We start from the raw sequence: 14,366 nt of genomic DNA on the forward strand, positions 1-14,366 counted from the left end.
TGACAAGAGAACTGAGGTTTTACGATGGGGACACTCTTCCAAGATTGCCGGACACGTCGGTACCAAGAAGACCCTTGCTCTTCTCTCCCGGTATTACTGGTGGCCATCTCTTCGACAAGACACGTCGGATTTTGTAGCCTCTTGCATGACCTGCGCGAAAAACAAAGTACCAAGAGAGTTGCCCTTCGGCCTCTTGCATCCTTTACCCGTACCAGAAGCCCCGTGGCAACAGATAGCCATGGATTTCATTACGGATCTGCCTCGTTCCTCTGGGTGCACAACTATCTTTGTGGTAGTAGATCGGTTTTCTAAGATGGCCCATTTCGTTCCCTTGCCCGGATTACCCTCAGCTCCAGAATTGGCAAGAGTCTTCATCCATCAGATCTTCAGATTACATGGCCTTCCTCAACGAATCGTGTCCGACCGAGGAGTCCAGTTTACTTCCAGATTCTGGAGAGCTCTTTGTAAACTCCTGGGCATCTCTCTGGATTTTTCCTCCGCTTACCATCCTCAGACTAATGGGCAAGTAGAACGGATAAATCAAGTTTTGACTTCCTATCTACGTAACTTCACCAACGTCCATCATGATGATTGGGTCACCCTTCTTCCTTGGGCTGAGTTTGCCCATAACAATCATGTCAGTGAAGCTACTTCCAAATCTCCGTTCTTTGTAGTCTCTGGTCTGAATCCGGGAGTACCTCTTCCAATGTCTTCTCCTTCTGGTGTTCCTGCTGCAGATACCCTTTCGTCTGAGTTTTCCCAAATTTGGAAAGAGACCAAGGAGGCCCTCGTACGGGCTGCGGGCCTAATGAAGAGACATGCTGACAAGAGAAGGAGAGATCTTCCTCCATATCATCCTGGTGACAAGGTCTGGCTTTCGACCAAGCATATCCGCTTGAAAATTCCCTCTTACAAGTTGGGTCCTCGATACATCGGTCCTTTCGAGGTCTTGGGTCGAATTAACAACGTGGCTTATAGGTTGAGGTTGCCGGCTTCGCTCCGAGTTCCTAACGTCTTCCATGTCTCGCTCTTGAAACCTCTCATCCTTAACCGTTTTTGTCCAGCCCCGCTTGATTCTCCGCAACCTTTTGGTGTCGGTCACGATTTTGAAGTAAGAGATATTCTGGCTATGAAGAGGGTTAGAGGTAGAACCTTCTATCTGATTGATTGGAAGGGATTTGGCCCTGAGGAGAGGTCTTGGGAACCTAGGGAGAACATTAACGCTCCACGGATTATGAAAAGATTCTTAACTAACCTGAGTAGAGGGGATCTTAGAAGGGGGGGTACTGTCATATCTGCCGCCTCTGATGTTGCGGCCGCTTCTTCCATTACCTCCTCCCGCTGCACTCCTGCTGTCCGCCCTGGGCATCGCGCCGCTACCTCGGCCTCTCTTGCAGCTGCTGGGGGTCTTCAGCGCGGCGTCCGTGCTTCCTCCTTCCTTCGGCTGGCGTCTGCTCCGCACATGCCCCTTAGGTCGCGGGCGCGCGCTCTCCCTCCTTCTTAACCCCTTCCGCGTCCTTCCTGCTTCGCCGCTGCCAATCAGGTGATTTCTTAGCCTTTATCAGGTGTCCTCTCCTTAATTGAGGCGCCTGATTACTGTTGTGCTTTTGTGCTCAGTGTTTGGCCATTTCTCCTCAGTGTGCTCACGTCTAATACCAGTCGTGTGTCAATCTTCCGTTTTTGCTGTCTTGTGCCTCCTTGTTCCCGTTCCACTCCACCTCGTACCCTTCCCAGTCTTCCTACCACCTATCATTCAGTCTTGTTTTGGTCTCTCTCCTTTGTCTGTTATATTCCCTGAGCCGTCCCTCTTGTACCAGCTGTTGCTGTGTAGCCCCCCTTGGGCCTGCTCCCCACTATCCCTGTATAGGGGTAGCCTCTCCCGGGGTTGCTCGTCCTTGGGTCGTCTGCACCGCGACCCTGAGGGTCCACTCTCTCCTTGTACGTCTCCGTACGTCACATTGGCATTGGTAGGGGATCCATTAAAACCCATTTAACTGGAAATCCAATAAACATCTGAGACCAAACCAACCCTTAGAATGGTCCTCCTCCTCCATTTCTCTTTGTATTCACAGTCACTGACTAGTCGGCCTGAAGCACACTGCAGGTTGTCGGGCGGCACTCCATACTCCACCATATAGTGTTTCCATACAGCGCCAATTACAGAAATATTATCCCCTAACAGCATTTCTATTTTTTCTGCAACGTAATGAATTAAAATATTGGAAGCTTTGGACCCCTTACATGCCGGACACCGGCAGTGCTCAAAGGGACAGATTGACTATAGTGGGGGTCCATCATTTTATATAAAATAGTGATCAACAGGCAGAAACGATCACCTTGTAAATGCCTCTTATAAAAGCTAATAAATGCATCAAAACTTACTAAACACAAGTGAATGTATCTTTCGCAGCCTCACATCCTGCCGGTAGAAAGGGGCAATCACCAGGACCTGAAATATATCACTTGTAACACAGTAAGTAGCTGCAATAAAGTATCACATCTTTTTAAAGGGGATTTATTCACATTCACTTCTATGGCAAGAAGAGTAAAAAAACATTTAGTGTGACCTGTCAATCACAGTCGGTGTGAATCGGTTTGTACGATCGGCCAGGACAGGAATCAGTCAGAACTGCCTTTCCCTGAAGACATCTTGACTTTGAGTTTGATTAGCCGGACTGATGCGACGTTATCGTTACGGCGTGATGGACAAGTGACATCGCACCAAGCCGGATAATGAAAAGATTTAGGTACCAGGCGGCACTCCCAGATTACTAAATACTGTATATTGTGCCCTTTTAGCGCCTACACACCACAGTGACGCCACTATGAAGATGGCAGAACTAATGCTGACTCATTGACATTACTAGCGCTACAGGGGTAATAGTTCGCCTCTCCAGCAGGTCCTCCTAGTCGTTGGCTTCTTTGGGAATTGGGTACCGGACAAGGAACATTGTTATTATTGAGGTTGTGGTTGTGAGGGATAAGCCGCCAACGGACCCCAAAAGTAAGGCTAAAACTGGCAGATTTTCCTCACATCTGCAATATTCATTTTTGTTATTTTTTTTCTCAAGCAAAAGCAGAACAACAAAAATGAAAAAAATGATGGAAGTTTTGGATCCCTCGCATGACAGATATTGGAGTAAAATTGCGCAAAAAAAATCAGTGAAATTTTAAAAAGTCACAAATAATGAATTATATAGAAACATCGGGATAATGAAAACCACTCATAAAGCCAAAGGAAAAGAGCGACGGTCGAAACAAGTACAATTAGCTTAAAAAAGGAACAAATGAAATAATAAAAAAAGTGCAAAATAAGAAAAAAATCATTATTAGGACCATTTTGAGGTGCAAAGTGATGATGAATCTGCCCCTAAGGCCACGTTCACACTTTCAGTATTTTACATCAGTATTTGTAAGCCAAAACCAGGAGTGGGTGATAAATCCAGAAGTGGTGACGTGTTTCTATTATACTTTTCCTCTGATTATTCCACTCCTGGTTTTGGTTTACAAATACTGATGTAAAATACTGACCAAATACTGAGCATGACCTTAAAATGACTTCTGACATTCTGTATTCCGGTGATTTATTTCTCTCCTGATGCTTTATACTCAGCTAGCGCACTTGCTCGGAGGAGGATATCAGGGCGTTGTACAGACGTACCTTCTGGTGGACTGCCGCTATCCCTATGAATACACGGGAGGACATATCAAGGTATGACGCGCCATTCACATAGTGTATGTGTAGGGAAGTGTGATATTAATATGTTTCATTCCTTAATGTGTTTATCTAATGTGGTATATTATGTGGTGTATTATCACACTGTATCTTCTGGTATTGCTACACATACAAGTGTATTACCAGTCATGCATAAGAGTATTGCTACACGTGTATTACTCTGCACATATATATATATATATTATTGTTTACATGTTTGCACAAGTTATTGTATGACAGGGATAGTGAGTTCCCCCTGGGCCGTTCATCAGATATAGGGGTAGGGGGAGTAGTACCCCAAGTTGGCCACTAGATGGGGGCATTATTAATGGGAGGGTAATAGTTAATTGTAGGAGGGACACGGTGGGATAAGTAGTGAGGTTTTCCCGGGGTTTAGTCAGTTGGGGCTGGGGCGCCCGTGTGGTACACAGGGCTGGCTAGCCCAGGGCAACACCGTGCCCCGCAACATTCTCAGAAGAGTGGGCCCAGCACTTAATATCCAAGGGGCCAGAGTACAGAACGAAGCACAGTGACACCAGTGATAGCAGTGCAGTATAAGTGGGACTGCAGTGCTACAGGAAGAAGGCTAAGCAGAACGGGAGCAAGGTATCCCAATATGTGGCAGATTTTTGCATGGGCCGCTATTCTAAGGACCGGGGCGAAACGGCAGGGAATATCCCCATGAAAAGCAGGAATTCTGGGCATTGAGGTCACTGAGGGACCGAATGAAACGGACAGTCCCGGGGACAGGCTTAGTGGCATAGAGAAGAGGCAAGGGAAAGCGTTGCCAATTGCTATGATTGATTGTGCCTTGGATAATGCTGTGTTAAGTAAAGAAGTTGAAGAAAAAGTGAAGCCGGGCTGTGACTCTTTAATTGCGGAACCGTCTGTAGAGAATACACTCTCGTACTGGGAGATCCCAGATGACGCAGAGAAGCAGCACCAAGGTGCTCAGAGAAGAAAACATGATCTTGTGCTGAGAGTGGGCCAGGGGGCGATACAGGGGTTGCTGTTGGCCATGACTAGGGCCCTGGCTCCTTACATGTGTACCATGTGTTTAAAGAGTTATTCCCCAAAAATCAAGTTATCCCCTCTACATTGATAACTTGCTAATTGCTGGGGGGTCTGAACACTGGGTCCTCCAGTGGTCCCAAAAACAGGGTTCTGGAACCATGAGAACGAGACTCTGCAGCCCCAGGGTGACTGGAGCAGAGGTCTCTTCTCCATTGTCTATAGGACTGACAGAAAGACCAGAGCGCAGTGCTCAGCAGACCCTGGAGCGGAGGCCGAGCATGTGGACCTCCGCCCTGCTCACAATGGGGCTGCAGAGCCTCGTTCTCAGGGTTCCACAGCCCCATTTCTCAGGATCGCTGGGAGGGTCCTTCAAAAAAAGCCTAAGAGTGAAGGGGCTGCAACTGTGCAGAGAATTGAATGTAGCCCATATTTAACTGCCTGCTGTGACCCCCTTCGTTATTATGAACAACGGTGGCCCCGCAGGTCACACCCAGTGATCATTAAGCTACGGCATATCCTGGCGATATTCTATCACTTACTGACGTGGGTAAAGCCACTTTATGTCGGGCAATAATGGAGGTGCGAGAGGAACATCTACTGTGGTCCATCTGGGTCTTAGTAATGGTCATTCGCTCATAATGAGCTGGATCGTTGTGAATATTATCAGAATATATACTAAAGCTGGTCATAGATGGAAGGAAAATGTAAAGTGCTATGGAATATGTTGGCGCTATAGAAATAAAATTATGATTATAATTTCTCTTTGATTTTAACAGGGGGCCCTGAACTTCTATAGAGAGGACCAAATTTCAGAACATTTTCTTCAGAACCCATCCTTTGCCCCTGGCAGAAGAGTAGTCATCTTCCACTGCGAATTCTCCTCTGAAAGAGCTCCAAAGCTGTGCGTAGAAACAATTTATTCATTTATCATCCGTATCGTTTAAGAAAACAGACACTGACACAGACAATCAGTGCTCCTCAAACTGTGAGTGGAGCCACCTAGTCAATAGGTGAAGTGCAGGCTAACAAGCTTCTCGGTCATTATCCACTTCCCACCGTGCCAAATTTTCCATTTTTAGGGTATGTGCACACGTTGCAGATTTTTCGCGTTTTTTCTCTTTAAAAATGCAAAAAATCCACATACGTATGCATCTTATCATTTAGAATGCATTTCACAATTTTTGTGCATATGTTGCGTTTTTTTCCGTGAAAAAAACGCATAGCGGAAGAAAAAGCAGCATGTTCATTAATTTTGGGGATTTTTTTCGGATTTACCACTATATTATTGCATCGCAGATCCTCCGGAAAAATCCGCAAAAAATCCCACGCGAAATACGCAAAAAAACCCGCGAAAAATCCGCATGCGGATTTCTTGCAGAAAATGTTCGTTTTTTTCAGGAAATTTCTGCAAGAAATCCGGACGTTTGCACATACCCTCATACTTCTGTCTTTTACTCTTCTTCCAAAAACTTTTTTCTATATATTTCTGTTGACACAGCACATATCAAAGCTTGCTTTTTTTCACAGGACCAGTTACAGTTTTGAGTGATATTCATTTTACCGTTGGAACAAAAGAAAAACAACGCTGTCAAAAAAAAAAAATCAAAACACCAGAATTGCCATTTTTTGTTTCATCAATGCACCTCCCCTAAAAAAAAACAATAAAAAGCAATCTGGACAAATGGCCCTAATAAAAAAAAAAGATCAATTCACCACCCGACAAGCAAACTGGATTACAGCTCCATTGATGGAAAAATAAAAAAGTTATGGGTCCCAGAAAATGGCAAAACAAACCAATTTTTTTTTTTGCAAAGTTCTAAATTTTTTTTTTAAATCACTGAAATAATAAAAAAAATAGATTTGTTTAGTATCACAGTAATCGTTGTGATCAGAAGATTTCATGTTGCTGGATCATTTTTACAGCACACTGAATGGCGTAAAAACTAAATCTGAAAAACTACAGTGAAATTTCTGTTTTTCGTGATTTAAAATTATTCCTGTTTTTCAATACATTATATAGGAAAATGAAAGGTGTCAGTGAAAGATATAACCAACTCATAAAAAAAAGTTTTGGAAGAAAGGAAGTATAAATTAAGGAGCAAAAAATGAAAATTCTTTCCAATGGTAATGGGTAGGGTTGAGCGACCTTGACTTTTTTAGGGTCGAGTCATGTTTTGCGAAACCCGACTGTTGGAAAAGTCGAGTCGGGCGAAATCGGCCGATTACTGCGCAAAGTCGAGGATCGGCCGGAACACGAAACCCTATGCACGTCAATGGGGATTTTTTTGTTGTTGCTGTTTTTTTTTCTCTCTCTCTCTCTCCTCCGTCCCAGCACAGAAAATTTCGTTTTACACATTCCAAATCGCTACTGCGCACAAGCGATAAAATGATGGACGTGCACGCCCTAACCCCTATGTCATCACTCTGCCCACGCTCCTTCATTGGCTGAAAAAATGGCGCTAAACGCGTCATACGAAACGCGACTTTGGCGCCAAGATCGCGTACCGCATGGCCGACCCCACACAGGGATTGGGTCGGGTTTCATGAGACGCCGACTTTACCAAAACTTATGACTTATGAAAATGAACGATCCGTTTCGCTCAACCCTAGTAATGGGCTAAAGTGATGTTGTAGGGAGTAAAGTAAATATAAAATATTAATAAAATATTCTCAATTATTCACTTGTATTTTTGAAAACTTTTTTTTTCTCTCAATCAAGATGTCGGATTTTCAGAAACCTGGACAGAAAAGCGAACAGGTATCCTCACCTGTATTACCCTGAGCTCTATCTCTTACAGGGTGGATATAAGGAATTCTACGAAACATTCAAAGTGAGTATTTCATTTCAATTTAGAGAAAAAAGAAAAATAAATAAAATCAGAAAACAGAGTGCAATATGGACGGGTCCATTGGAAATAAAATGTAAGGCATGTCAGTCAGCGGCGAGAAGGAACTGATGATTGCAGAAGGAATTAACTTTACTTTAAACTGTAGATTTATTTTTTTTTGTACACAGCCTGTAAATTAAATTTTTCATTTTTCGCGCACTATACAGCTCCTCCTTCCTGATGTCCTATTCTTTTACAGGTTTGTCACGCTTAAATGTTTCCGATCACCAAGCAAATGTAAATATTCGACAAAGATAACACAAGTGATTACAAAATGTAGTTTTTAAATGAAGGTCTTTATTATTAAGGGAAAAAGAAATCCAAACCTACAGGGCCCTGTGTGAAAAAGCGATTGCCCCTAAACCTAATAATAGCAGCAACAACTGCAATCAAATGTTTGCGATAAATGTTAATGAGTTGTGATGCAACTGCAAGGCAGTTGCATGCATCCTCCACCAGTGGGCACAGGTAAGGGGAAAAAGGTAGCACTCACTGTGTAGCACCACAGTGCAAAGCGCGGAGTGCCACTAGGAGGCGGCAGAGTAGTCAGACAGGCCGGTCAGCAACAAACAGGAAGACAAAGTACCAGAGGTCACAGCAATGCACGTGGTCAGAGACAAGCCAGAAATCGAAACCAGACGGGAGCGAAGGATCCAAAATGTGAGACAGAAAACGTAGTCGGGTACAAGCCAGAGAGTCAAAGCCAGATGGGAAAAGTAGTAAAAGGGACAGAAAGCAGGAGGCAGGGTTCAGAATTCAATTCAAGAGTCATACACTGTAGGAAACCACCAAACACACTAAGGCCTCTTTCACACTTCCATCTTTCTTTTTCCGTCACAATGCGTCGTTTTGTGAAAAAAAAACAGATCCAGCAAATGTTTCTGCTAAATCCGTTTTTTTTTCTCATAGACTTGGATTAGCGACGGATTGTGACGGATGGCCTTCTGTTTTGTCCGTCGAGTGCTGGATCCCTTGTAAAATTGCTGTCCGTCGGGCGGGGACAACGCACATAGAAACGTTTTTTGTGTACGTCGGAAAATCGCTCAGCGATGGATCCTGCGATGTCCATCGTTGGCTATAATGGAAGCCTATGGGCGCAGGATCCGTCGCTGACTGTCAAAAGCAGGAATCAAGCTTCCTGACGGGAAATTCTCTCGCTCTCTCTCCCTTTCTCTTTTTACTATTGATGCTGCCTATGCTATGCTAAGATGTTAAAAATAAAAAATCGTGATATTCTTACCTTCCGGCGTCCCTTGCAGCCTTCCCGTGGTCCCCCCAGCCTTCCCGATGCTCGCGATGCTGCCTGCAGCTTCCGTTCCCAGTGATGCCTTGCTAAATGACCCGATGACGTAGCGGTCTCGCGAGACCGCTACATCATCACAGGTCAGTCTCACAAGGCATTACTGGGAAAGAGAGCTGCCGGCAGCATCGCGAGCATCGGGAAGGCTGCAGGGACCGCAGGAAGGCTGCAAGGGACGCCGGAAGGTAAGAATATCACAATTTTTTAATTTCTTTTATTATTTTTAACATGGGTTGTTGTTGTGTATGCATTTTTCCAGTGGAAAAACGCTGCGAAGACGCATACACAATGTGTGCACAAAACCTTGACAGATCCGTCAAAAAAACGGACCCAGTGCATCTGTTTTTTACAATCTGCATAGGATCCGTCTTTCCAACATTTTGACGGATTGTGACTGATTGTAAAAAACGAAAGTGTGAAAGAGGCCTAAGTCAGGGATAAGGAACGGGTCAGGCACAAATACGGGTAGTCAGAGGCAGAAGGATCACTAGGGTATACAGGTCAGCTGCTCAAGCCAGAGACTGGAACTATCACTGACAAATGCTACCAGGAATGGCACCAATAAATAGCCACCCATGAACCAAAGAGAGGCAGGAAAGGTTAACCCCACCATAACCGGGCCGGGGAAAGAAAAGCAAGAAGCAAACCCTGACCTGAATCATGACATGAGTCTTTTACAACGCGCTGGAGGGATTTTGGCCACTCATCTTTGCAGAATTTTTGTAATTCAGCCACATAGGAGGGTTTCTGAACATGAACCGCCTTTTTATGCCATTCAGATGTGGGCTTGATGGTGTGTTTTGAATTATTGTCCTGCTACATAACCCAAGTGCACTTCAGCTTGAGGTCACGAACAAATGGCCGGACATTCTCCTTCAGGATTTTTTTGGTAGAAAGCAGAATTCATGGTTCCATTTACCACAGCAAGTCTTCTAGGTCCTGAAGAAGCAAAACAGCCCCAGCCCATCACACTACCACCACCACATTTTACTGTTGGTATGATGTTCCTTTTCTGAAATGCTGTGTTACTTCTATGCCAGATGTAATGGGACATACACTTTCCAAAAAGTTCAACTTTTCTCTTGTCAGTCCACAGAGTATTCTCCCAAAAGTCTTGGGGATCATCAAGATGTTTTCTGGCAAAACTGAGTCAAGCCTATAACGTTATGTTATCTTATTGCTCAGATGTGGTTTTCGTCTTTGATCTCTGCCATGCAGGCCATTTTTGCCCAGTCTTTTTTTTATGGTTGAGTCATGAACACTGACCTTAACTGAGGCACTGAACCCTGTAGGTTTGGATTTATTTTTCCCTTAATAATAAAGACCTCCATTTATAAACTACATCTTGTGATTACTTGTGTATTCTTTGTCTAATATTTAAATTTGTTTTCTGATCTGAAACATTTAAGTGTGAGAAACATGCGAAAGAATAGGAAATCAGGAAGGGGGCAAATACTTTTTCACACCACTGTATACTGTATTACATAAATGAATATGCCCCCCACACAGATCTCTGATATCCTCATATTACACATAAAAAATATATATTTACAAAATTAGGTAAAAATAAAATTAAAATAAACAAACAACACACTGCCCACACCAGAACAAACTACAAACTGACACAATACACACCTCATGATCAAAGAGTAAACACATTGTATATGAAAATGACCAAAAGAATAGGAGACCATTTTAATTACCGTACTTTATTTTACTGTAAGTTTGCAAATTTAACCCCTTTCTGTCATCGGACGTACTATTCCGTCCATGTGGGGTGGGCCCTAATTCCCAAGGACGGAATAGTGCGTCCAGCACGATCGGCCGCGCTCACGGGGGGAGCGCGGCCGATCGCGGCCGGGTGTCAGCTGCCTATCGCAGCTGACATCCGGCACTATGTGCCAGGAGCGGTCACGGACCGCCCCCGGCACATTAACCCCCGGCACACCGCGATCAAACATGATCGCGGTGTGCCGGCGGTACAGGGAAGCATCGCGCAGGGAGGGGGCTCCCTGCGTGCTTCCCTGAGACCCCCGGAGCAACGCGATGTGATCGCGTTGCTCCGGGGGTCTCCTACCTCCTATCCCTGCAGGCCCCGGATCCAAAATGGCCGCGGGGCTGCATCCGGGTCCTGCAGGGATCACTTCCGGGTGCCGAGCAGGCTGCAGATGAAAGCTGCAGCCTGCACGGCTGTAAGTGAGATCGGAGATCTCACAGAGTGCTGTGCACACTGTGAGATCAGCGATCTGTAATGTCCCCCCCTGGGACAAAGTAAAAAAAATTCCCACATGTGTAAAAAAAAAAAAAAAAAAAAATCCTAAATAAAGAAAAAAAAAAATTATTATTCCCATAAATACATTCCTTTATCTAAATAAAAAAAAAACAAACAATAAAAGTACACATATTTAGTATCGCCGCGTCCGTAACGACCCCACCTATAAAACTATATCACTAGTTAACCCCTGCAGTGAACACCGTAAAAAAAAAAACAAAAAACAAACGAGGCAAAAAACAACGCTTTATTCTCATACCGCCAAACAAAAAGTGCAATAACACACGATCAAAAAGACGGATATAAATAAACATAGTACCGCTGCAAACGTCATCTTGTCCCGCAAAAAACGAGCCGCCATATAGCATCATCAGCGAAAAAATAAAAAAGTTATAGTCCTCAGAATAAAGCGATGCCAAAATAATTATTTTTTCTATAAAATAGTTTTTATCGTATAGAAGCGCCAAAACATAAAAAAAATGATGTAAATGAGGTATTGCTGTAATCGTACTGACCCGACGAATAAACCTGCTTTATCAATTTTACCAAACGCGGAACGGTATAAACGCCTCCCCCAAAAGAAATTCATGAATAGCTGGTTTTTGATCATTCTGCCTCACAAAAATCGGAATAAAAAGCGATCAAAAAATCTCCCGTGCCTGAACATGTTATCAATAAAAACGTCAACTCGTTCCGCAAAAAACAAGACCTCACATGACTCTGTGGACTCAAATATGGAAAAATTATAGCTCTCAAAATGTGGTAACGCAAAAAATATTTTTTGCAATAAAAAGCTTCTTTCAGTGTGTGACAGCCGCCAATCATAAAAATCCGCTAAAAAACCCGCTATAAAAGTAAATCAAACCCCCTTTCATCACCCCCTTAGTTAGGGAAAAATAAAAAAAATAAAAAAAAATGTATTTATTTCCATTTTACCGTTAGGGTTGGGGCTAGGGTTGGGGCTAGGGTTAGGGTTGGGGCTAGGGTTAGGGTTGGGGCTAGGGTTAGGGCAGGGGCTAGGGTTAGGGCAGGGGCTAGGGTTAGGGCAGGGGCTAGGGTTGGGGCTAGGGTTAGGGTTAAGGCTACAGTTAGGGTTGGGGCTAAAGTTAGGGTTAAGGGTTGGGGCTAAAGTTAGGGTTAGGGTTTGGACTACATCTACGGTTGGGAATAGGGTTGGGATTAGGGTTAGGGGTGTGTCTGGGTTAGAGGTGTGGTTAGGGTTACCGTTGGAATTAGGGTTAGGGGTGTGTTTGGATTAGGGTTTCAGTTGTAATTGGGGGGTTTCCACTGTTTAGGCACATCAGGGGCTCTCCAAACGCGACATGGCGTCCGATCTCAATTTCAGCCAATTCTGCGTTGAAAAAGTAAAACAGTGCTCCTTCCCTTCCGATCTCTCCCGTGCGCCCAAACAGGGGTTTACCCCAACATATGGGGTATCAGCGTACTCGGAACACATTGGAGAACAACTTTTGGGGTCCAATTTCTCCTGTTACCCTTGGGAAAATACAAAACTGGAGGCTAAAAAATAATTTTTGTGGAAAAAAAATATTTTTTATTTGCATGGCTCTGCGTTATAAACTGTAGTGAAACAATTGGGGGTTCAAAGCTCTCACAACACATCTAGATGAGTTCCTTAGGGGGTCTACTTTCCAAAATGGTGTCACTTGTGGTGGGTTTCTACTGTTTAGGTACATTAGGGCCTCTGCAAATGCAATCTGACGCCCGCAAACCATTCCATCTAAGTCTGCATTCCAAATGGCGCTCCTTCCCTTCCGAGCCCTCCCATGCGCCCAAACAGTGGTTCCCCCCCACATATGGGGTATCAGCGTACTCAGGACAAATTGGACAACAACTTTTGGGGTCCAATTTCTCCTGTTACCCTTGGGAAAATACAAAACTGGGGGCTAAAAAATAATTTTGGGGTGAAAATGTTTTTTTTTTTTTTCACGGCTATGCGTTATAAACTGTAGTGAAACACTTGAGGGTTCAAAACTCTCACAACACATCTAGATGAGTTCCTTAGGGGGTCTACTTTCCAAAATGGTGTCACTTGTGTTTTTTTTTTACTGTTTAGGTACATTAGGGCTCTGCAAACGCAATGTGACGCCTGCAGACCATTCCATCTAAGTCTGCATTCAAAATGGCGCTCCATCCCTTCCGAGCCCTCCCATGCACCCAAACAGTGGTTCCCCCCCACATATGGGGTATCAGCGTACTCAGGACAAATTGGACAACAACTTTTGGGGTCCAATTTCTCCTGTTACCCTCAGGAAAATACAAAACTGGGGGCTAAAAAATAATTTTTGTGGGAAAAAAATGTTTGTTTTATTTTTACGGCTCTGCATTATAAACTTCTGTGAAGCAGTTGGTGGGTCAAAGTGCTCCCTACACCTCTAAATAAGTTCCTTAGGGGGTTTACTTTCCAAAATGGTGTCACTTGTGGGGGGGGTTTCAATGTTTAGGCACATCAGTGGCTCTCCAAATGCAATCTGACGCCTGCAAACCATTCCATCTAAGTCTGCATTCCAAATGGCGCTCCTTCCCTTCCGAGCCCTCCCATGCGCCCAAACAGTGGTTCCCCCCCACATATGGGGTATCAGCGTACTCAGGACAAATTGGACAACAACTTTTGGGGTCCAATTTCTCCTGTTACCCTTGGGAAAATACAAAACTGGGGGCTAAAAAATAATTTTGGGGTGAAAATGTTTTTTTTTTTTTTCACGGCTATGCGTTATAAACTGTAGTGAAACACTTGAGGGTTCAAAACTCTCACAACACATCTAGATGAGTTCCTTAGGGGGTCTACTTTCCAAAATGGTGTCACTTGTGGTTTTTTTTTACTGTTTAGGTACATTAGGGCTCTGCAAACGCAATGTGACGCCTGCAGACCATTCCATCTAAGTCTGCATTCAAAATGGCGCTCCATCCCTTCCGAGCCCTCCCATGCACCCAAACAGTGGTTCCCCCCCACATATGGGGTATCAGCGTACTCAGGACAAATTGGACAACAACTTTTGGGGTCCAATTTCTCCTGTTACCCTCAGGAAAATACAAAACTGGGGGCTAAAAAATAATTTTTGTGGGAAAAAAATGTTTGTTTTATTTTTACGGCTCTGCATTATAAACTTCTGTGAAGCAGTTGGTGGGTCAAAGTGCTCCCTACACCTCTAAATAAGT

At 44.1% G+C, this 14,366-nt stretch overlaps 1 protein-coding gene across 1 annotated transcript in view; it reads left to right on the top strand.

Annotated features, from left to right (window-relative positions):
• Positions 1–14,366, top strand: part of LOC143769596 (M-phase inducer phosphatase 3-like) — a 30,326-nt gene that overhangs the window by 12,936 nt on the left and 3,024 nt on the right. Inside the window, exons 8-11 of the mRNA XM_077258291.1 lie at positions 2,411–2,473; positions 3,614–3,712; positions 5,506–5,630; positions 7,449–7,560. Of these exons, the coding sequence (XP_077114406.1) occupies positions 2,411–2,473; positions 3,614–3,712; positions 5,506–5,630; positions 7,449–7,560 (399 nt within the window). The remainder of the gene's footprint in view (positions 1–2,410; positions 2,474–3,613; positions 3,713–5,505; positions 5,631–7,448; positions 7,561–14,366) is intronic.

This window comes from Ranitomeya variabilis, chromosome 4, assembly GCF_051348905.1.
Source record: "Ranitomeya variabilis isolate aRanVar5 chromosome 4, aRanVar5.hap1, whole genome shotgun sequence".
Lineage (NCBI taxonomy): Eukaryota > Metazoa > Chordata > Amphibia > Anura > Dendrobatidae > Ranitomeya > Ranitomeya variabilis.